We start from the raw sequence: 21,593 nt of genomic DNA, 5'->3' as shown, positions 1-21,593 counted from the left end.
TAAACACACTAATTAGCCATTTCTGTTTAGTTATCCATTTAGCCCATTTAATCGGACATTAAATCACAGTTTATCCTGATAATTGGCCTAAAGATAGGTGACAAATCACAAACACATTAGCTTTGCTATTGAAACTGATGGCACGCACAATCGCATGAATGCATTTTCATTTTTGTAACAGGTTCTACGCAATCCAGCTCTTGATAATTGTTATTTGAATAAGCTAAGAATCATAGTAATAAATTTGCGGGCGGCCAGTTGCCTCGTTTTATAGAATTCGACTAACGGGCAATTTGCATCGTATCTTGAGGCCTATTTTGGCTTGAACCCCATCATCTGCTTAATAAATGCTGTTCCTCATACTCTTTGTTGTTGTTGAACAGCATAATATATAAAGCAATTGATAAGTTTCTGTAAAGCTGAGAGATAGACTGAATATAATTTTAACTCTCAAACAGTCGTACAGATGTTCGGCTATTCAATTTCAGTCCAGTTACCATTGTGTGTACTGTAACGTGGAAGAATTCAAGTTAGTGTCTATGCTTTGAGTAGAATATACCCAAGAGAATGCATTTAATTTGTTGCTGCTGTATGACAGTCCATTTTCTTAAATCCACCACACCGCTTAATTTTGTAGCAGAAAATTAGCGTTTATGTTTTCAACAGTTCTTCTGTGAAAGCAATGTGCAGAAAGATTTCTGTAAACTGATAAGCCATGGAGCCAATTTCTGCATATATGTCAAACAGCCCCCCAGCCTTGCTTCCCTCTACCGCATATGTTCCAGTACTTTGTTCCTAGGAACAATGTAGCCAGCAGCCCAGCACGAATACTACCAAGCTTTGCGCTGGGAACGGGAGGCTCTGGGAAAACTGTTGTCTCGTGTCTCTCGGCGGCTTGCCCTAACAAAGTAACAATAAAATTCGCACGCATGAAATTGCAACAGGAATGTGATGTTTCTGTCACCAAAATGTCGATTTCACCAGGAACGCATCATCATGCTGTGTAGTTTGTTAGGCCTGGGTTTGTGCGTGTGCTTGTGTGGCGCATTGGAGCGAGTATGTGTGTACCCAGACCCAGTAAAATAAAGAGGCATAAAACAAGTAATTAGCCAAGGTTATTAGCCTTTTAAGCAGCCAGCTAGGAAAGGTAATAAAACAGGCCCAGCAACAGGCGAGAACAAAATTTGGGAAATACAAACGAAAACATTGAAAGAAAAAGTAAAAAGGGAACGGTGAGCTAGCCCAGAAAGAAGCCCCAGTCCTGGCAATGGTAGTTCACAAACTCTGGTCACAACCTGTCATATTTATGCCAACATATTTGTTTTCTTTTCTAAGAAGGATCAATTTGCTTGCTCTTTTAAAAGAACAGGATCCCATCTGCATGGCCTGAAGTACAAGCACAACATACTTGTAGCAGCCTAGCAGGCATATGCAACCACGCCGTGCAGCTACATGTATCAAAGAACTAATAATATTGGACAAGCATTCCCTCATTATCCCTAGGATATGTAAGACCTGCAAATTCATAGTTTCAAGTTCTACAAGTTCGGTTTCGAGCTCTAATGGAACAACTATTAAAAGCTGAGTTCCAGAGCATGCTACATTGAGGGTACGGATAGATACTCAAGTCACATCATTCCCTCCACCGATGACCACAATCAGGGCTGCAGCACACAAAGAACAGGGTCATCCCCTCCTCCCCTCTTGCTGTAGCCTGCAAATGATAAAAATAGCAAAGGGTTTAAACTTTTCTCAAAACATTCAAGCAGGATCAATGCATTCATTCATATCTTGTGACTATTAATAAATACAGATGCCGCTCAACTTCAGATGCACTAGTTCTGACAGATACAGAAACAGGAATGAGTGATATGCTCTAATGGCATTTCGTAGCATTACTGCACAATTATTCTAGCACAAAAAATATCATAAGGCCCCATTTTCTTGGGATCTGAATGCAGACTTGTCGCTTAAAACATGTTGATGTCAGGGATGTAGATGCAGAACTCAGCAAGAGATAGAAATGGCAAAAAAACAAAGAGGGATGCAACATCCAACAGTAACATTAACAAATTGCAGTATTTTGGCATACTGTTTTATTGATCAAGTCATTCAGATAGCATCACATGGAAATGAAGGCCATGAAAATGAGACAAGGCAAAATAAGAAGAAAAAAACCTGGAAGAAAACAGCCTCTCCATGCCCACAGAGAGCACATCGGACGGTCTTGGTTCTGGGAAGAGTTGGGTCAGAAGCTACATCCTGCAAGACCTGTGTTCTCTCTCCAGCAGTGTGGTGCACCTCGTTCCGATAGACACAGTTATAGTCAGAGACCTCCTGAATAAAACAAGGATTAGTATTGTTATTCTTAACTTGTAGCCGGAAGAAAGGAGGTTTGAGGAATGCCAAATTCTTCAATTCCCCATTCATAAAAACAGAACACAACTAACACTGTAGGACATGTGGAGTACTAGAATTTTTTTCAGTGTGTTTTTTCTTTCTGCAATGAAGACATATGTGCAATAAATAAATCAGACACAACAATCAATTTGCTGCTACAGTTATGTTTAGCTTTCACCCTGCATAGATGCAGTGAATGAGGGAATTAAGTAGCCAAGGATCACACTGAAGGACACAAGGCATTGGTATGACCCAGCAATATCCTAGAATTTGAGGAAAAGGTGAACAACCAGGCCATCACATGAGCATTGTTGTGCTCATTCCACCCTATCATCCAAGTTCTGTGTGCGAACACCATTCTAGTAGCAATGGACTGATGAGTCGTACCTGGTGCTCGCAGTTGCGACATGCGAAGAAGAGGGTGCGCTTGTCCCTGTCTTCCTTGGGATACAGGATGTTGTTGCTGCACGTCCATCCATCATCAGTTAATTATATTATTCGAGGCAATGATCAAGTCAATGAAAGAGAGAGATAGGAAGAGGGTCAATGCAGGAGGGGGCATACCACTCACGGCAAAACTTCATGGTGCTCATGGTTGCAGCAGTAGCGTCTTCTTGAAGCCCTGAGCACAAACGAGAGAGATTTCAGATTTTGTTCAATGGTACAAACGGAACAGCTAAAATTGCCATGCATCTCCCTAGTAAATCACCACATCAGATTATTCTTGACACGGCAAACTACAAATAAATCACACTGCCATGTCAAAGTGCAACTAGGAGATTGGAGGATGAGTTCTTTTTTTTTTTAAAAAAAAATAAAAGGTACATTGACAACAGAGAAACAAAATGGTAAATCTATAATTTTCTCTAGATGTGGTATTTGGTAATCAAATGAAATCTTTACTAACTTATTGATGGCATAAAATAAGGGCAAAGGGTTTACCCTACTACTACCTACTGAAATTCTGGTTTGTACATCCATCCTCACCAACCACTGCCTCAATATGCCAACAGCAATACCATTATAACAAGAACCCATGAGTATTAAGTGGATAATACTGAGCAATGCTGAACATGTGCTGTTTTTTTTTTCAATTTTCATTATTAGAAAACAAAATGGAATTGGCCAGATCACCTCGCGTCAGTATACAATCAGCTAAAACAGAACTAGAAAAAAAACCCATCAAAATGCGTGGGCGCAATTTCACCAATCGATCTGGTTTAACGGCGAAAACCAACAAAATTCCAATCTATTCTTTACTAGAAAAGTTTCAATTCCTACCCAAGACCTGACCGGGCGAGATCAAAACCTTGATCCGCCGCCTAGGGCATCAGCCCAGAGAGGAGGAGGAGGAGGAGGAGGAAAGAAGTGGGACGGCCGGAAGGTGGAGAGGCAGGCACGGAGCAGTACCTCCAACTCGTGGATAGCTGTTGGCGCGGAGAGGAGGAGCAGGGGTCTCGCACGGCGGCGATTCGGCGGATGGATGGGACACCTGGATGGATGCGCGGCTAGTCGTCTGAGGAACGGGATGCAGGCAGCGGCGGCGGCGAACGGGAAAAGAAGACAAGGCCACCGCCACAGGCAGGAACAGGAGTCGGTCTCGGTGACAGGTGTCAGGTGCGGCTTTTGTTGCCTTCGTTCGTCTCTTCAGACCGCGGTCACGTTTCGATGGATCCTATGTGGTCGTTTTTTTTAATGAAACGGGAGGGGGCGAATCCTTATATATATAAATAATATTAAAGTAGAGTGTAACATACAAGTTTTCAAGACACAAAGAAAGAAAAAAAATCAAAGAAGATTACAACACTAAATCCATCCATAGATTCATGGGAGATTGCAGATGTGCGTTTCTCTTAGAATAAGAAGAGCAAACTTCTTCCGAAACCCGCGCTTTACCGAGTGAAGACTTGCTTAATGTCTTGGAAGATAAGGTCATTTCGTTCCATCCGAATACACCAGCTCATGATGATGATGACATTCATGGAAAAGGTAATATTTAGCTGGGCGTGAAGCGTCTCCAAAATAAGAAAGGCATCTCCTTGCACAATGACTAAGTGTAGCAGGTCTCAACAGGCTCGAGCAAAATTGCAACGAAGGAAAATGTGTTCCAAGAACTCAGCATCAGTACATAAAACACAGTCATGTGATGGTAAAACCATATTCATTCTTTTTAGAATGTTCTTGATGCTCAGTCTATCTTTGAGAAGTAGCCAGAAGAAGACTTTATGCTTCTTTTTGCACTGCTGATTTCCAAAGCCATTTGAAAGCAGGATGAATAGCCCTGCTCCCAATCATGTGCCTGTATGCTCTTGAGGTTGAGAAGAAGGGGGAGCCCAAAATATATGTCCACACATCATTTTCACCATAATTAGTGAGGTCTTGTAATTGCTGTGCAAGGAGTAACAGTTGTCCATATGCCACTTGGGATAGGGGTAGATGGAAAAGATGTTCTATTGAAGAGGCTGACTGAGCTTTCTAGATGGAGATGGATTTAGCTTTGATAAATGAAAATAGTTTTGGGAAGGCTTGACAAGGCACAATATCACCCCATAGGTCAGTCCATAAATAACAGCTGTTCCACTAGAGACATTTGCTACAACCAAACCTTGTAAGCATCCATAAGTCTTAAAGTATCCCTCCACCAAAATGATTTTGCAAGGAAAACTATTTCCCAAGCAGCCTTGGGTGGTATGTTAGCATTGATGTCTACTCCTCTCCGTAGGCAATATTTTCTATATCTATCAATTTGCTTGATCACTGTCTTATGCATCTTGAAAGTGCAAAGGTAGAAGGTAGGGAGGGATGAGAACACTGCATTTGTCATTTGCAACCTTCCAACCTGAGAGAGTTATATGGATGTACTGACCACTCTTCTTTCACATCTAGTCACAAGTGGAAGAAACTCTTCAATCCTTGGTTTTGTAAGACCCAAAGGCAGACCAAGATAGGTAAAATGAGAGAGATCCAGTTGAGCATCCAAACGTTTGAGCCAGAAGATCCATTTTGTCGTCATTTATATTTATTGGGATCATCATTGATTTTGCATAATTCACCTTAAGGCTAGTGTGAGGCTAGTGTGAGGGATATGGGTACGTCCCCATCGACTAGGTTACTGGCTGGACCTGACAAGTGGGCCCGCTCGACCAGGGTGTGCGGACCAAGGACACGAAGTTACTTGGAGTACACAACAGGGCAACTATGCTATCCAAATCTACCTGGATATTGTGGCACGCGTGTTGTAATCCAACTTAGAATACCTTCCATGTAAAAATCGAGTAGATTATATCTAAACTGACTTGTAAATCTTGGTTGTCAGACTATATAAGGCGGCCAAGGGCACCCTCCTAGGGTATATCGAATCATTGAACAATACAATCCACCAGCATACAGGATGTAGAGTATTACTCTCTTGAGTCCTGAACCTGTCTAAAACCCTCATGTCCCTTTGTGCTCTCGTGATCACCTTCGAGTTCTTGATTTCGCAATCACCCTCGCCTACAAATCAACCACCTGTGTAACCCCTGGTGGACTGCCGAACCGATAACTCCGACATAGTGGATGCAGCAAAAAACTGTAACAAACTCTTCAGGAATAAGAGTTGATGAGGGCAACCTTCCATGATAATCACTATGTCATCAGCATACTGGATTATGAGAAAGTTAGTACTGTACTGGGGAGGCACAGGCAGCTGCATTAAGTTTAACTCCTTCGCTTTGTTTAAGAGAGATTGCGGGAGATCTGCATCCAGTACAAACAAAAGTGGTGAGAGTGGATCTCCTTGCCTCACTCCTTGTCGACAGTGGAAGGTTTGCCCTGGGACACCATTGAGGAGGACAAATGAAGTTCCCATGTATCATTAATCTTTTGAGTTTCATAATCTGGAGCATTACCTGATACTCAATTTTATCAAAGACTTTCTCAAAATGTAGCTTGAGGATGATGATCTCCTTCTGTGATTGGTGGTAAAGATACAGATACTCAAAAGTTCAAGCCAGGCTGTGGAGTAGTACTTTTTTTTTTAATCTCGACCTGATCCGACTAGAACATCGGGTGGGCTGGGCACTTAATCTGCTGTGACCATGAATCGGAAACTACGAAAAAACCTCACTTGATTGAGGAAAAAACAGGTCAGACACGATTTTGTTGGCTACCTCTCATGCCTAAAGTTCAAGCCTTATGTTGGACTCGGGCTTGCAAAACAATGATGTGTTTAGAGGTTGTTTGGTCGCTTGCCATCGATAGCCATGCTATACATGTATGTGCTATATGTAGGGCGTCAAAAATAACTCTGATCAGCCAAACAATAGTTAAGTTTGTCTGTCAAAGCCGTAGTGTGGTGGATTGTGGCTGGAGACTTGAGATCCTGTGTTCGATCAAGTCTATCTAATTTTGTGCTTTTCTCTCTCTTTCAATTAGTAGCATGACTCTATTGGTCAATTTCATTTTTTGAGCTGTCCAGTCCCAAATTAGCATGTACTGCATATTACAAAAAATCCGTAGTTTACTTTTTGCAAGTTCATCCTCCCCTTTTATCCTCACACATTCTCGTATTCTATGAATATCAAATCTGATGCCTGCCTCACCAAATCTCAACCTGGGATCTTCTGCCAGTGGCCCTAGTCCTTTGTACCTACCTTATGTTATAAATATCAAATCTTAAACGAAACTCAATTTCGTGAATAGGAGGGCAAGGGAGCAAGTAGAGATCTACTCATGAATTCTATTGGTTGAAATTGATTTATGATTCACTAAGTTATTAAAATAACTTCGATATATATAACTGAAACAAAAGTTCATTTACTATTTCTATTAATTCACTTTATCCATTAACCTTGAAAACAAATTAAACTTAAACATTATTCTTTCTTTGCGCACACATTCACTTCTACATACAAATTTTATAGCGACAGAGGAAATAATAACCGATATTCAAATAACTCAAGGATTTTTATGACTATTTTTATTGAATATATTCAGAGTATGTAATACAAGATTAACATCATATATACAAATTTGTATGAAAATAATAACATAATAACTTAAATTATATTTTTAACATAGGATATCTTGACCTTTGTCATGATATTAAAATTTGTATTTAAAGCTAGACTTTGTATGTGGAGTGTAAAGTGCAAATGTAATTAGCATTATATTGGATCAATTGAAATAGTTTTCAAATAAAGAAAAGGATTATTCTAATGGTCTTTTTTTCCTTATAAGATTTAACATATTCAATCAGATTCCTCTGCGTTTTTTTATATAAGTCTAATTCATGCATCTCACTCAAATGTGAACTCATAATATTTTTGTGCCCACGCTTGAAAATCATTTCTCCAGCAAAACGTGCCTCTGACTGCCTGGCCGTACCAACAGAGCGCCTTTACAAGGCCGAGAACGAAGAAATTAGGAGCCAACGCCGACACGCAACAGAGGAGGAAATCCCCAATCGCCATGGCAACCCGCGCGCCGCCGCCGCAGTCGTCGTCGGCCGGATCCGTGACCGTGACGGTCGATCCCTCCCCCTCGTCGTCCTCCTCGGCCCCGCCCCCGGCGACGGCCGCGCCGGCGCCGGCGCCGGCGGAGGCGGTGGTGCTGCGGCTGAAGCGGCGGGCCAAGAAGAAGGTGTCGTGGAAGGAGGGGACGGTGGACAACGAGGGCCTCGGCCGCAAGAGCTCCAAGAAGTGCTGCATCTTCCACAAGGAGGTCCCCTTCGACGAGGACTGCAGCGACGACGAGGCCCCCGGCGGCGGCGGCGGGCACCGCTGCCCGCAGGGAGATGCTGGCGAGGGCACCAGCGGTAGCGGCGGATGCTCGTCCTCCTCCCACGACCACAGCCATCACCACCACTGATCTCCGTGCGGATTGGGGCTTCTTGATCTCTTTAGGTATTGGGCGAGAATCGATGCTTATCTTCAATCTGGTGTGATGAATTTCTGATCTGATGTAATTTAGTTGAGTGCCAATGCCAAACTCGTTCTCAATTGTTGGAGGAAACATGCTCGTATGGTACAACTATATTGGTGCTTGAGCAGGAAACATGGCAATCATTTGGTGAATTTGAACATGCTTGTTTAATTGATTTCAAGTCTGATTCTTGTTGCTGTCTGGTGTTATACAAACATTTTTTTTCTGCTATCAAGCGTAAATTCGACCTTCAGTAGTTTATGATTTTCAAACCATTTTCAAACCCTCACCAACAAGAATTCTTGCAATAGTGAAATGGACCGAGTTATGCCTGAATGCATAAGCAAGCACATGTGTCTGTCAATTTGCAGTTTCCATTGTTTCTATACTGATCATGCTGTGTTTTGGTTGGTGTAATCCGCAGGCATGTTTGTGGGCCTCTTCTTCAATACTTGAAGTTATTGGAGGGAAACTTATACTTCTTTATGCCAGGCTTTTTGGAGGAAACGTACTGCATTGTTTTGTAATTTGGTTGCTTATGCTAAGATACCATTATGTATTGGAACTTGCAAGAGAACCATTGGGCCAGGTATTTTTTGGCTGTAACTTCGATGGATTAATGTATTGTTCCAGCGTCCAAATATCTATTTCGAGATGTATAGAGTGCTCTTCCTGTTATTATTGTCATAGTTTGGTTGTCGAAGTTGCTAAGTCTGTTCTTCTGGGCGATTCACTGGTTAATATACCTTGCTGACTTTATTGTACTTGCCTCCTATATTATAGTGGTATGCTGTTTGTTAATGATGAAGTGAGGTTGCTCCAATATGATTGCTGTCTTATTGGTTTGGTTATACCGTAGTTATTCTGCTCCTTATAGTAGATATGTTACCTCAATCATTTTATGAAACTTGTGCCATCAGATAAGAACACTAGTGATAAAAATGGGAACATATTGTTTTAAATTACTAACTAGGTCTAAATTTCATCAGAACAACAATCAACTGGTGAAATAAGGTTCTCAAGGTAGTTGTAAATTTAGACTGAAGCCATAAGAAAATTGTACATCCGATTTGTGTTAGGAGTGACAGAAATGGCTGTGAAGGAAATTATCAATTTAGTTATGGTTGCAACGAAAAGGTTTCATTGTGAATGTGGCGTATATTTGTCTTGGACCTAAAGAGATCAGGGTGCTTGATATGAGTTGAAGAATCTATCTGCTCAAGGTACATTCAGTTATGGTCAAGCAAGGCAGCATCAAGGTGAAGCCCAGAGAAATGCAGCCAACTGGATTAGCTTCAATGCCTGTGGGATCGTTGGGTGTGACACATGATCTAAGATTTTCTTGTTTCCTATGGTTACTGGTACATTGCTGTAAATCTGGTATTGGTTGAAAGAGTAGACCCTGATGAGGTGATGACCACTGTACGGGTGGTGGTGGTTTGAAGGGGACATTGGACCTATGTATTCTGTTAGGTGTTCTCATTTTTACTGGTCTTTTTATGTGGATCGCGGGCACTTTAAGACGTGTGCAGCTTCGGCTCTCAGTTTGTATGGATTATGCTTGCTCAGTTGTTTCATTGTCACAGCAACTTGGTGACATGGAGCAACATGAAACCATAAACAGCATCCTGTTATGTGGCTTATGCGACCTGGTCACAGGGATATATAGTTTTGAGATTGCTAACGTTAGCCTGGTGCCCGCGCGTAACAGAACTCATGCCATGGAGTACTGTAGCATATATTTTCCTTTGTGGATCTTAAAAGCGTCCCTTTTTTGTAGATTTGAAAAACTAAAATTATACGTGATGTTGAAAAGTTGTATCGGCTTAGGATTGTTTTCTTATTTGATACACCCTTCGTTTCAAATTGTAGGTCGTTTTTTTTCAAATTGTAGGTCGTTTTGGTTTTTCAAGTTCATAGATATTATTATGCATCTATACATCCACTATATCTAGATGCATAATAATACCTATGAATATAGAAAAATCAAAACGACCTACAATTTGGAACGGAGGAAGTAGCTCGCTAGCCTCAATCTAATATTTGAGAAGCAGGAGAGCATTGGCACAATGACTTGATGCATCAGCTTTGTGTCATCCAGTAGATGCACGACCTTATCACTGAACAGGAACAAATCAGAGCGACCCCAGCTATTTTATAATCTCAGACACGCGTAACAGCTATCTCTGCCTAATATTCAATTAAATTAAATAATATTACATTGCGGTTGTTTCTTCCGACCATCATGGTTGTTTTGCAAAAAAGTTCTTCATAATCAACCTGCAGTCTTTAAAATATGTCTTCACGATTTTACTAAAAGGCTCCTAAACTTTATTACAATTGACCCGAGGTTAAGCCTTTGCTCCCGTTCTTTTGTCCCGCCCACACAGCGCGCTCGCCGGCGGCGGCGCGGGACGCGTGCCACCGCTCCGTCGCTCGCGTGGCCAACCCTCCCCACGCTCACCACACACTATTGCCACTCGCCTGGAGCCTCACACTCCCCTCTCAATGACGTCCATTCCCTTTAGATCTGGAACCAAGACCTCCACATCTAGCAATTGGAGATTCAATTTTGCACTTGATTGGAACGATTTGGAATGGATTACAGAAGGGAGGTGGATGGAAACAAAAAGAAGAGGAGAACGCACTCCTGCTCATGGCGGCCAGAGGCGTTGTGGCCTAGCGCTCGAAATGGGAATGAGGCTAGGCACGTGGAGGACGAGCGCTTGCCTGGGCGACAACAAGGACGGCAAGATGTGTAGTGCCTGGACGACGATGAGGATGGGGCGAGATGCGGATGGTGCCAATGGACGAAGAGGCAGCGACTGGCTGGATGATGATAAATACTGGGAATTGAATGAATAGATAGAGCAGAGGTTAAGCGGCGATTTTTTTTATTTTCATGTGTGGGTCCCACGTAAATAAACAGATAGCTTTAAACCACCCACAAATATCTTCTACTACTATACTTGCAAAGAGAAGACTATTAGGGATGACGCATCAACATATTGTGAGGCGAAGCCAACATATTAGGAACAAGTGAATAAGAACGTGAGAGCAAGTAAGGACCCGTAGCAACGCACGGGTATTTCTGCTAGTTTTATCTTAATTCTTAAATAAGAGGAACTAATGGCCACAAATAAATAAAGAAAAAAGCGGCCAAAACATGAACACAGAGCACCCTCCTTTACCATTCTCAAGATTTCATCGACAGCCGTCATATCCCCATTGAAGACATAGCTATTAGGAGAAAACTGTCACTTAGCTCCTTCCTGTTCAGGCCATAAGGTCTTCTACACACCGTACTGAATGTTTAATTCGATCTTTCTTTCATACATAGACAAGAGATTGCTAGAGTAAAACAGGAGACAGAATAAAGACCAAATCATTAGCTCTCTAGCCCTCTAATTTTGTCAAAGCAGCTCTGTACAGACTGGATGATATCCGGCGTGATACGATCACCGGCAGCCAGCTTGTATTGCTCAAATTTCGCTTCCTTGCACTCCAGTAATTGCTTAGGAATGAATCGCATATGTTGGTTTGCAATTGCTTAGGAATTCAATGATAGTGACTTTTTTAGTTAGGGGGCAAGTCTACACCTCTTTTTTTTTTCGATCGAGCTGCTTTTCTCTCAAAGAACTTGTACAATCAAATGATCAATGCCACCACAAAGAAAGCAAACTAGATTATCGATAATCTGGTGTACAAAGTCAATATGTACCTTCCAATTTCTACTCCATCTATCCTAAATTACTATTCATTTTAATTTTCAAAAATTACATAAGAAAAAACATGCCTCTAGAAAAATTAAAATAAATAGTAATTTAGGACGGTGAAAGTAGTATTTAGTTAGTATGCCTATATGGCATACCCCAATGTTATCTTGATGATACCGGTATAGCATATACATATATGGAACCATGTGTACAAACTCCACATTACACCTTAATATCCACACAAGCTGCATTACAACTATGGGTGGTAATGGATCATGACCCTCATATATTCTTCATAATTTAACTCAGTCCTATCTATTTTTAGCTCAAAATCATATAGTATTTTACCTGGTCTATATTAAGTTCGATCCTTAAATTTGCTAGGCTAAATTAGAGAGCCCTTTTACCATCCCTAATTAAAACACACAAACGATGCTGTAATCTATTCTAGATTACTTGTTTTCCCATACCACATCTATGATGGTAATGGTTACACATAATAGCCGTATCACGTCAACTTTACGCTGCACGAGTTTCTGAAACAAACCACTGTATTTTTCAGCAGGATTCTATGAGGTATCTGCAAGGAAGCAACAAGCTTGGCAGTTAGAAATTGGTGCGGCTTCATTTGAACTGTTAAATACAAAATGCATAGTACCTTTGTGTTTTGATGAATGCCGTACAATCAGCAGAGCAATCATTTATAGGTTGGGTGAGCTCAAGAGATGGAGGCGTGCAGACAAATTCAGCAGAGCTAACATTCCAGAGGGCATCCTGTTGAGATGGTAATGTCATAATTAAATTGGTTAGTGGAAACACTGCGAAAAGTTAAAAGAAACACAGAGGAATGTTACTAATAAAATAATAAGTAATAACCTTATGCAGATATACAAACTCGAGAAGCTGGTGTTGAATTTGCAGAGGAAATCTGACAAGACAAGAAAGATGCTCGATTCGTATAACATGAGACCTGCACAAAACGTGTTCAAACAAGTGGTCCGGGTTATTCAGATGAGCACACGAGATTATGCAAACGTAACGAAAGGTTGTGGACAGGAACTGGGCACAAGTAGTACAAACAAACAAGCAAAAGCATCTCTTACCCTGGATGAGTCAGGTGTCGTCGACTCTTGGAATTGTTCCTTTTAACTTGCGGCACTGTCTTGTTAGCTCCTTGCTGTTGCCGGCATCGACCCTTAATGAGAGCAGAGAACTGGCGAGTGTGTCTACCTTTGGCAGTGACCTGATGGCAGGACAGCCGGAGATCCGTAGATGCTGCAGCGAACTGGGGAGGCCGTCCTTGGACAGCGACCGGAGAGCTTTACAGCTCACGATGGATAATGCCTTGAGTTTGTCAAGTTTATGTAGCCCAGCAGGAAGGTACTGCATCTTGCCGCACCGACGGAACTCAAGGTCGTGGAGGGAGGTGAGGAGAAGAAGCGCCTCCACTTGCTCCATTGTGAAGCGTTCCACATCCTGGTTATATTCAAGACGTAAGGTGGCAAGAGAGGAAGAGACGAGGCTGCAGAAGGAGTCAGTGAGGACGCCTGCAATGTCGTCACTAGTCAACTTCTGCAGCTTGGAGGAACATGGAAGAGGCTCTTCTTCACGCGTCCGTGATGGCTTGGAACAGTCAACGAGGAATCTGGGGCTACTGTAGACCTCTAGTTCTGTGAGTTGACCTTGGGTGAGGAGAGTTCCCAAGCCCTCGCTTCTTAAGTCCCCACAGTTCCTTATCCGTAGCCTTGTGAGAGAGACAAGGTTTGAGAGAGGCACTGCTGCTGCCTCCATGCCCTCCAAGCCATCAAGTTCGAGAAATTGCAAGGAGGATGGGAAGGGGAAACACGAAGTGGACGACGATGAATAGGAGGAGAGGAACTTGGGGCACACCTGAATATCCAAAGATTGGAGGGAGTGCAAATCGGAGGGAAGATTGATGAGAATCAGATTTGGGCACTCGTCCATTCGCAGGCTCTGTAGGTTGGGAGGCAAGAGCAGTACTTCTTCATCCTCTGTTTCCACTGCTATTTCCCTGTCTCCTCTTGCATGTATTAGCTGGTTCCGTCCAATATGCACGCCCTCCATTTTAGCTGAAGCTGATGGCGATGGCCCGGATTTTATCGTTGCTTGCTTCCCCATGACACCCGCCCTTGTTATCTTCCGGCAACCGCTTATATCCAAATTAGAAAGCTTTGGAAAATGAGAGAGCAGCTGTGTAAATTCCTTTCCACTAGCACCACAATATGTGATCTCTAGATTTTCCACTGGAAACTGATGTCCGGCATGGCTTTCACCTTCAACTGGCCAAAGGCCACTCTTCGGATGCCTGATCTCGAGGGTCTCCAGGGATGAAAGCATTTGGAGGTGATCCGGAGGCAGAGGAGGGCATCTCTCGGCCTCCAAATATTCTAGTTCCGTTAGGTTGTCAAAGTCCAACACCTTCAGCCATGCACCATCCAACTGATCCAAGCCAACGACTTCCAAGCTGCATTCAGATTCATCTTTTGTGTAAAATAGACTCTCAAACCATAGACCCAGTCCTCCTATTTTGAGGGAGCATGGAGCACGAGTCCAAGGTAAAGGAGGCAAGGACAATAAGTTTGGGCAGTCAAAAATTTCAAGCTTCCTTAGCATGGGAAACCAATTCAGGTTCACCTCTTTATCTCGGTGTTCACAAGTAGAACGTGAAAATGGCAACTCCATGAGTACAGAGCAATCTCTTATGACCAGCTCTTCCAAGTGAGAGAAGACTTTACAAGGGTCATTTCGAACCCATTTTTCCAGCGTTGGTATCTTGACTAATTCTAGCCTCTTTAAATATTTGAAACTTTGGCCGTGGCAGTTTTCAGCACCACTGACCATCCACAACCCTCCTATAGGTGGAAGGTTTTTCCAACCTATATCATAAAGACAGAGAGATTCTAAATTCTGAACATCAAGGTTGGTGCCTAGCCATGTAGGACATTTAGCTCCTCCATGTCCTCTAATGCATAGCTCCTTAAGATTGCTATGTGGTTTCAGACTTTCAAGGACAAGCTCTTCCCTCTTAGGATTCTTACTGTCATCAGACCGCTCACTATCCCAACTTAATGTCAACTGTTTTAAATGGAATTTTTGTATTAGTTTTGCTTGCTCTGCTTCTTCCTTTGCTTGAACCTTTTCAAGGTTATAAATGCTAAGTGATCCATGGAGCTCTTGCAGTTGCCCTAACTCCTTTAGTTCGAAACCAGAATTTTCCTTGACTTCAAATCTTGTTAACTCCTGTAGAAGTTTTAGTTTCCCTACCTCAAAAATTCCAGAGAGAAGGCTATCATCAAGAGTAAGAAAGTGTTGTAATTTTGTAAGGTTTCTCATCTCCCTCAGGAATCTCGAGTCAATATTGCATCCTGGTACATCAAGGATCCTCAAGTGATATAATCTTGCAGTACTACTAGGTAGTCTTACTTCAAAACAAACATTTTCCTCAATCCGTATATAGCGAAGATGGACAAGCTTAGAGAAGTTGCATAGCAAATTATCGACATCATAGCTTGCTTCCGACAAACATACAACACGAAGGCCTCTTGCTTCCCTAAACAAATCACGAAATTCCTTGACAAAGCTTCCATGGTAATCTCCAAATAACATCAATGTATGTAGGTTCTCAGCATTCAATCTTTTATCCAGTGCACTCAGGCCTGTTTTACATTCTTCAAAACGGATTCTATCCTCCAAAATTGTGTCCTCAATAACAATAGATATGTGACGTACGGAAGGGGGGATTTGGATGGACCCCATGTTTGAACTATATATGCTAAGACATTCATCTGATGAAACCTTCACTGCTAAGTCGTGTAGTAGATCATGGATAACATAACATGGTGAGCCATATTCTGTTTCGCTTTCCTTAAAAAATCCATAACTAACCAATTCATGTAGGTAGCTCTCTCCAACTTCTCCAACTTTTTTGTTTTTCTCAAGTGAGTGCAGAATATCTAGTCCTATCCACAAGTGAATTAACTCTTTGCTATCAAATTCATAATCTTCGGGAAACAATCCACAATAAGAAAAACACTGCTGGAGGTGGAAAGGGAGATAGTCATAACTCAGCTTTAGTGCTGGCATAATGTCATTATCACTGGTTTGAAGTTCCCATTCTTTACTATCCAGTACTCTTCTCCAATGGTCCAAATTAAGTCGGTTTCTTAATAACCTCCCAACAGTTTTTGCTGCCAACGGGAAACCCTTCAACTTGTCCAGTATTTGTTCTCCAACGCCAAGCAATGCATCATGATCTTTAAATGACTGTTCTTCACCAAAAACACATGCTTCAAAGAAACGCAGGAAATCTTCTGCTTCCAAACGCTCCAGTTCCAACCAACTATCGACTGTCTTAACCATTTTTGCTACCTCTGGGATTCTAGTTGTGACCATAACCATATTGCCTTTCTCCTCCCCTTTTCTAAATGGAGCTAACAGTTTTTTCCACTCATCCTCATGATATGTCCACATATCATCCAAGACAAGCAAGAACCGCTTAGATTTTATTCTTTGCCCAATTTGCTCTTCGACGCTGGCAGTTGTGCTTTCACCATTAACTTCTGGAATCTTGTTCGCAATATCTTGCAACAACTTATTTGCATTGAAATTAAGAGAGACACATGTCCAAACTGAGACCTGGAAATGGTTGTTCACTTCTTGATACACATGCTGTGTGAAAGTTGTCTTCCCTATACCTCCCGGCCCAACAATTGGAAGTACAGTAAATTTGTTGGCAGCATATTCACCATAGGCAATGGCATCCACAATTCTCTTTTTCTGGCTGTCCCTCCCATACAATTTAGGCTCTATGATTTCTGAACTGGTTATGGGTCTGTTCATAGCGATGTCTTTGGCAGTGGTGCAGCTGGAGCCTAATGGCTCTAGATTCAGAATGGTGGAGACCTTCGCGCATATGGGCTTGAGCTGCTCTATGATAGTCCTCATCTTTATAGAGATTTCCACCCTATCAAACTTCAGTTTTGGCAACTTCGCAGCATCATTTATTTTTTGTGGCCTGGACGGACAAGCAGAAAATATGCTTCTCCATCCATTTCCCGGCTCGTCGGAGTGAGCATCATCATGGGCACATGGAGAGGAGTAGCATGGGAGGTGTTTACCGACAGCGCATGCAGCATTGCGAGCCCCGTAGGCGAACTTTGGCAAGCATTTGCCACTAGCCTTCTGGTCACCATTGTTGGTGGGAGATGGTGGACAAGAGGTGACCTCACGGCCGCCACATGAGCAGGGAACCCCAGATAGGCGTCCTCTTTTGGCATCATCATCTTCTTGGTCGTCAGGATCACCACGGTTAGCAGCATCTCTCGAGCCGGAGGTGAGCTTGAGTTTACCGGCAAGAGCTCTGGCAGTGTAGAGAGTGTTGAGAGCAAGACTCTTTGCGCACCCGTCTGCAGGCGTGTCAGCGGCGTGGTAGGTGCCGTCGAGCGCGTCCTGGATGCGGAAGTAGTCGAGCTCGTCGAGCACGTCATCGGCATCATGGGCCAGCTGCCGCAACTTGTGCAGCATCTGCGCTAGCGCGGGGCTGTGAAGCTCCCTGCCGCGGGCATTGTCCAGCATGGCCTGCGCGAAGAGGAGCTCCATCTTGAGGGCGTCGATGTTGTCGCCAAGCCCGGCGCTGGCCGCCCACGCCTCCAGCAAGCCGTCAGTGACGGGCGCCAGGGCCTTGCCCAGCACCCACCGCGCGGCACTGACGGCGGCCTCCATCGTCACAACCTCAACGAACCTCAGACCGATGTGTGCTTCAAGTACGAGGTTGCTGCGCGCAGGATGAGGAAACCATGAATTCAGAGATGTCACACAATCGCAGTAAAGATTCTAAGATTGCCAGAGGAGAACATTAAAGGGCATCATACTAGTAAAATTGTGCTCACCCAAGGGAGACGCTAAACTTGAACGAGACTAGAATTTGATCGCAGAACTTGAAGTGTCCCGTGTTATTGCAAGACAGATCGAAGACTCCTCCATCTGTCAAGCAAGACACAAATGGAGGCGATGAGCAGGCGGTGTACGCGAAAGCAAGTTCTATGCAGAAATGGAGCGGGGAAACCGGGAAAGAGATAGGTAGTAGTATCATCAAGCAGGCAAGGAATCGAGTAATGGGAAGCAGGTGTTTGCCTAAAGCTATCAAAGCAGTTTGCTTTATGTTCTTTTCATGTGGTCTTGACCTGTCAACTGCTGGCTAAAGTTACCAAATTTCTACTCACGTCTCAGATCCTTGTCTAAAGAAGTTGATTTGGCATTGCGTGTCCCCCAGCCTTGTCTAAAGAACATGCATGCTTTTGCCATTGGGTCTAAATGTCTAATACGGATTTAGGTGCCGCACTACTGCAGTGGGCTCTGCGCTCTTTGCCTATACGCGCGTTGTGCCCTGCAGAATGCCAATCAGCCTCAGGGGCAGAATCAAGATGTAATGCCAAGTGAAAAACGGCTAATATAGGAGCATGGACAACGACATTCTAGAAACAGGCCTACTAGTCCATATATTAAAGTCATATACAAAAATTTCCGTAATAAAATTCTAGCTTTTGATTGGGTTTATTTTGGTTCCCTCTCGAATGTTGTAGTTAAAATTCTAGCTTGTTCAGTTTCATGCATTTTGCTGCTGGGGAATATGTCATTCAATCTAATCACAAAACACACAACTGTGAATTGATTGATTTAGTTAAGCTCTACTTCCCTATCAATCTTTTTGGCACAATATCATCTCCATCATATGGACTAATCCTTGCATGGCCCTATCGTGAAACAAAATGAAAAATCTCAGAGCTCATTGGAAATAGTCTTCGATTGGCCCTATCCTGAAAGGAATGCACTCAGCATTCGCTTCCTACTGGGCTAGCAGGCTGGCACTGCATGACGACGTCCCCGGCCCGCAGCGACGACGCGCGACGGCAGCGAGTGGCGGGCCGAGCTGGGCTGCGCAGCGTCGGGGATTGTGAAAGCAGGCCGGGAGGAGAAGAAATAGGCTTGTAGAGAGTTGTCTTATTATTTGGGTTCTTCAGCAGGGAAAAAAAAACGCTCTCCCATTTTGGGTTGTGCTTCTTCTTTTTTTTAGGTTATGCTTCAGTTAGTCAAACATCGTAAATCGACAGGGTGCAGCCCAAGAGCAAACAAGGATTATATTAATACCACTTACTCCTCATCCTAAACCCTTTAGACAGATCGAGAGCAATAGAAATTGCATGGGATAGTAGATTATATAGGCAGCCCTAGGCGCCTAACCTAATCATCTAGGGCACGGCAGGGGGCCCACCTAGGCCTGGCGCACAGCCAGGCCCATGTACATGCACACAGCACAAACAATACATATACATGTCGCTAACACGCCCCCGCAGTCTGATCGTCGGGGGGCCGAATGTGCAGACTCGACCCGAACTCCGTGAATACTGAAGAAGGCAGACCTTTGGTGAAGATGTTGGCGTACTGAGAGGTCGTTGGAACATGAAGAACGCAGACATCACCAGTAGCAACGTGCTCATGAACAAAGTGTAGATCAATCTCAACATGTTTGGTGCGCTGATGCTGAACGAGGTTCGAAGACATGTAGACTGTGCTGATGTTATCACAATAGACCAGGGCGACGCGGCGCAGAGGAACATGCAGCTCAACTAGGAGTTGGCGCAACCAGGAGACCTTGGCAACGACGTTGGCGACCGCCCGGTACTCAGCCTCGGCACTCGAGCGAGAAACTGCAGTTTGTCGCTTGGAGGACCAGGAGACCAAGTTGTCGCCCAAAAACACTGCATATCCAGAAGTTTGCGTGTGTCCAGGCAACCAACCCAATTAGCATCGGAGTAAACTAGCAAATCCGATTGAGTTGAGGGCCGTAGATGCAAACCCAAGTGAAGAGTGCCCCGAATATACCGTAGAATGCGCTTCAAAGCAGCAAGGTGGGGCTCATGAGGATCATGCATAGGTAGACAAACCTGCTGAACCGCATAAGTGATGTCTGGGCGAGTGAAGGTGAGATACTATAGAGCACAGGCGAGGCTCTAAAAATTAGTCCCGTTGATGAGCGGGGCACATTCAGTAGCAGATAGCTTCGGATTTGTATCAACCGGAGTGGAACATGGCTTGCAATCAGTCATACCAGCATGCTCCAGTATCTCCAACATAAACTGGCGCAGAGACAGAAGAAGACCATCACCAGACCGCTGGACATGCATACCCAGAAAATGGTGGAGTTCACCCAGATCCTTCATCGAAAACTCCCGCTGCAAGGCAACAATAGTGCGATGAAGAAGAGCTGTCGAAGATGCCCTAAGGACAATATCATCCACATAAAGAAGAGGATAGACCATGTCGTCACCGCGGTGATACACAAACAGGGAAGTGTCGGTCTTGGCTTCCACAAAGCCGAGCTGCAGCAGGTGAGAAGCAAAGCGACTGTACCAAGCATGAGGAGTGAAAAACACGATTAGGACAGACGAAATCCTCAAAACTAGCAGGTTGAGCGCAGTAGACTATCTCGGACAGCGTCTCGTGAAGAAAGATATTCTTCACATCCAACTATGGATTGGCCAATGATGAGAAAGAGCTAGGGACAACACTGTATGAACGGTGTCTGGCTTGATGACAGGACTGAAAGTCTTCGAAAAATCAATCCCGGGTCACTGAGTGAACCCGTGAAACACCCACCGCACTTTGTAGCGCTCTAGAGAACAGTCTGCATGAAACTTGTGCTTGAAAACCCACTTGCCAGTGACAACATTTGCCTGAGCAGGACGTGGTACGAGATCCCATGTGTGATTAGCCAATAGCACGTCGAACTCCGCCTGCATGTCCTGGTGCTAGTTGGGATCGGCGAGGGCACCTCTGTAACTCTGAGGCACGGGAGACAGCGAGTAGGAGTGAAACAGGGCTGGCAGACGAAAACCCAACTTCCCGCGCATCGTCATGGGATGCTGGTTGGCGACGGGACGCACGGGAACCGCACCGCGAGGAAGAGCCGACGGAGCAGGAGGTTGGGGAGGCTGTCGAGGACGCTTAGAGTACACCAGGAGGGGTGGCCCTGCACCGAGGCAGCTGCCTGGCAAGACAGGGGTGGCGCCGGCAGCAGGAACTGCGGCAGGAGCCGGTGAGGGTGCGACTTTAGCAGACTGTCATGACGGAGAAACCATAGGAGAGGTCGCAAAAGAAGCCACAGGGTCACCAAGGGCACCGGGAGCCGCAGGTGGCAGTGCGGGGGAGGCGGCAGGGACGCCGTGGGCGCCGGGAGCCGCAGGTGGCAGTGCGGTGGAGGTGCCAGGAAGTGCGCCAGGGACACATGGGGCGCCGGGTGTGCTAGGGACGCCAGGAGGGGCTCCGGGGTGCCAGGTTCTGCACCAGGCAGTGTGAAGACGTCAGAGGGCACAACCGCACGTGGCTGTGCGGGTGCGGCCAAGCCGCCAGGAGCCGAAGGTGCGCCAGGTAAGATTCTTGCAGGCAACAGAGATGGTGCCGAACCAATAGGGGGTGGCACCTCATCAGAAGGCTCCAACAAAAAATCAAAGTCCTCATTAGCTGGGGGGGATTGCTGCTGAGAAAAGGGAAAGT

At 44.3% G+C, this 21,593-nt stretch overlaps 3 protein-coding genes across 3 annotated transcripts; 1 reads left to right on the top strand and 2 right to left on the bottom strand.

The window, feature by feature from the left end:
- Positions 1-1,249: 1,249 nt before the first annotated feature.
- Positions 1,250-3,999, bottom strand: LOC101763855 (DNA-directed RNA polymerases II, IV and V subunit 9B). The gene is made up of 5 exons (XM_004975170.3): positions 3,811-3,999; positions 2,965-3,022; positions 2,788-2,863; positions 2,179-2,337; positions 1,250-1,714 (listed from the first exon to the last, which is right to left on the bottom strand). The coding sequence occupies exons 2-5, from the start codon at positions 2,991-2,993 to the stop codon at positions 1,634-1,636; spliced, it is 345 nt and encodes a 114-aa protein (XP_004975227.1). The 5' UTR covers positions 2,994-3,022; positions 3,811-3,999; the 3' UTR covers positions 1,250-1,633.
- A 3,757-nt stretch (positions 4,000-7,756) lies between these two features.
- On the top strand, positions 7,757-9,112 carry LOC101763448 (type 1 phosphatases regulator YPI1). The gene is made up of 2 exons (XM_004975169.4): positions 7,757-8,285; positions 8,729-9,112. Exon 1 carries the CDS (start codon positions 7,852-7,854, stop codon positions 8,248-8,250), a length of 399 nt encoding a protein of 132 aa, XP_004975226.1. The 5' UTR covers positions 7,757-7,851; the 3' UTR covers positions 8,251-8,285; positions 8,729-9,112.
- Positions 9,113-12,148: 3,036 nt separating this feature from the next.
- On the bottom strand, positions 12,149-18,153 carry LOC101759530 (putative disease resistance protein At3g14460). Its single transcript, XM_012847228.2, has 5 exons — positions 17,930-18,153; positions 13,124-17,814; positions 12,897-12,990; positions 12,679-12,794; positions 12,149-12,600 (listed from the first exon to the last, which is right to left on the bottom strand). Exons 1-2 carry the CDS (start codon positions 18,130-18,132, stop codon positions 13,134-13,136), a joined length of 4,884 nt encoding a protein of 1,627 aa, XP_012702682.2. The 5' UTR covers positions 18,133-18,153; the 3' UTR covers positions 12,149-12,600; positions 12,679-12,794; positions 12,897-12,990; positions 13,124-13,133.
- Positions 18,154-21,593: the final 3,440 nt, after the last annotated feature.

Source organism: Setaria italica, chromosome VII, assembly GCF_000263155.2.
Source record: "Setaria italica strain Yugu1 chromosome VII, Setaria_italica_v2.0, whole genome shotgun sequence".
Classification (NCBI taxonomy): Eukaryota; Viridiplantae; Streptophyta; class Magnoliopsida; order Poales; family Poaceae; genus Setaria; species Setaria italica.
This window is presented reverse-complemented; position numbering and strand designations above follow the sequence as displayed.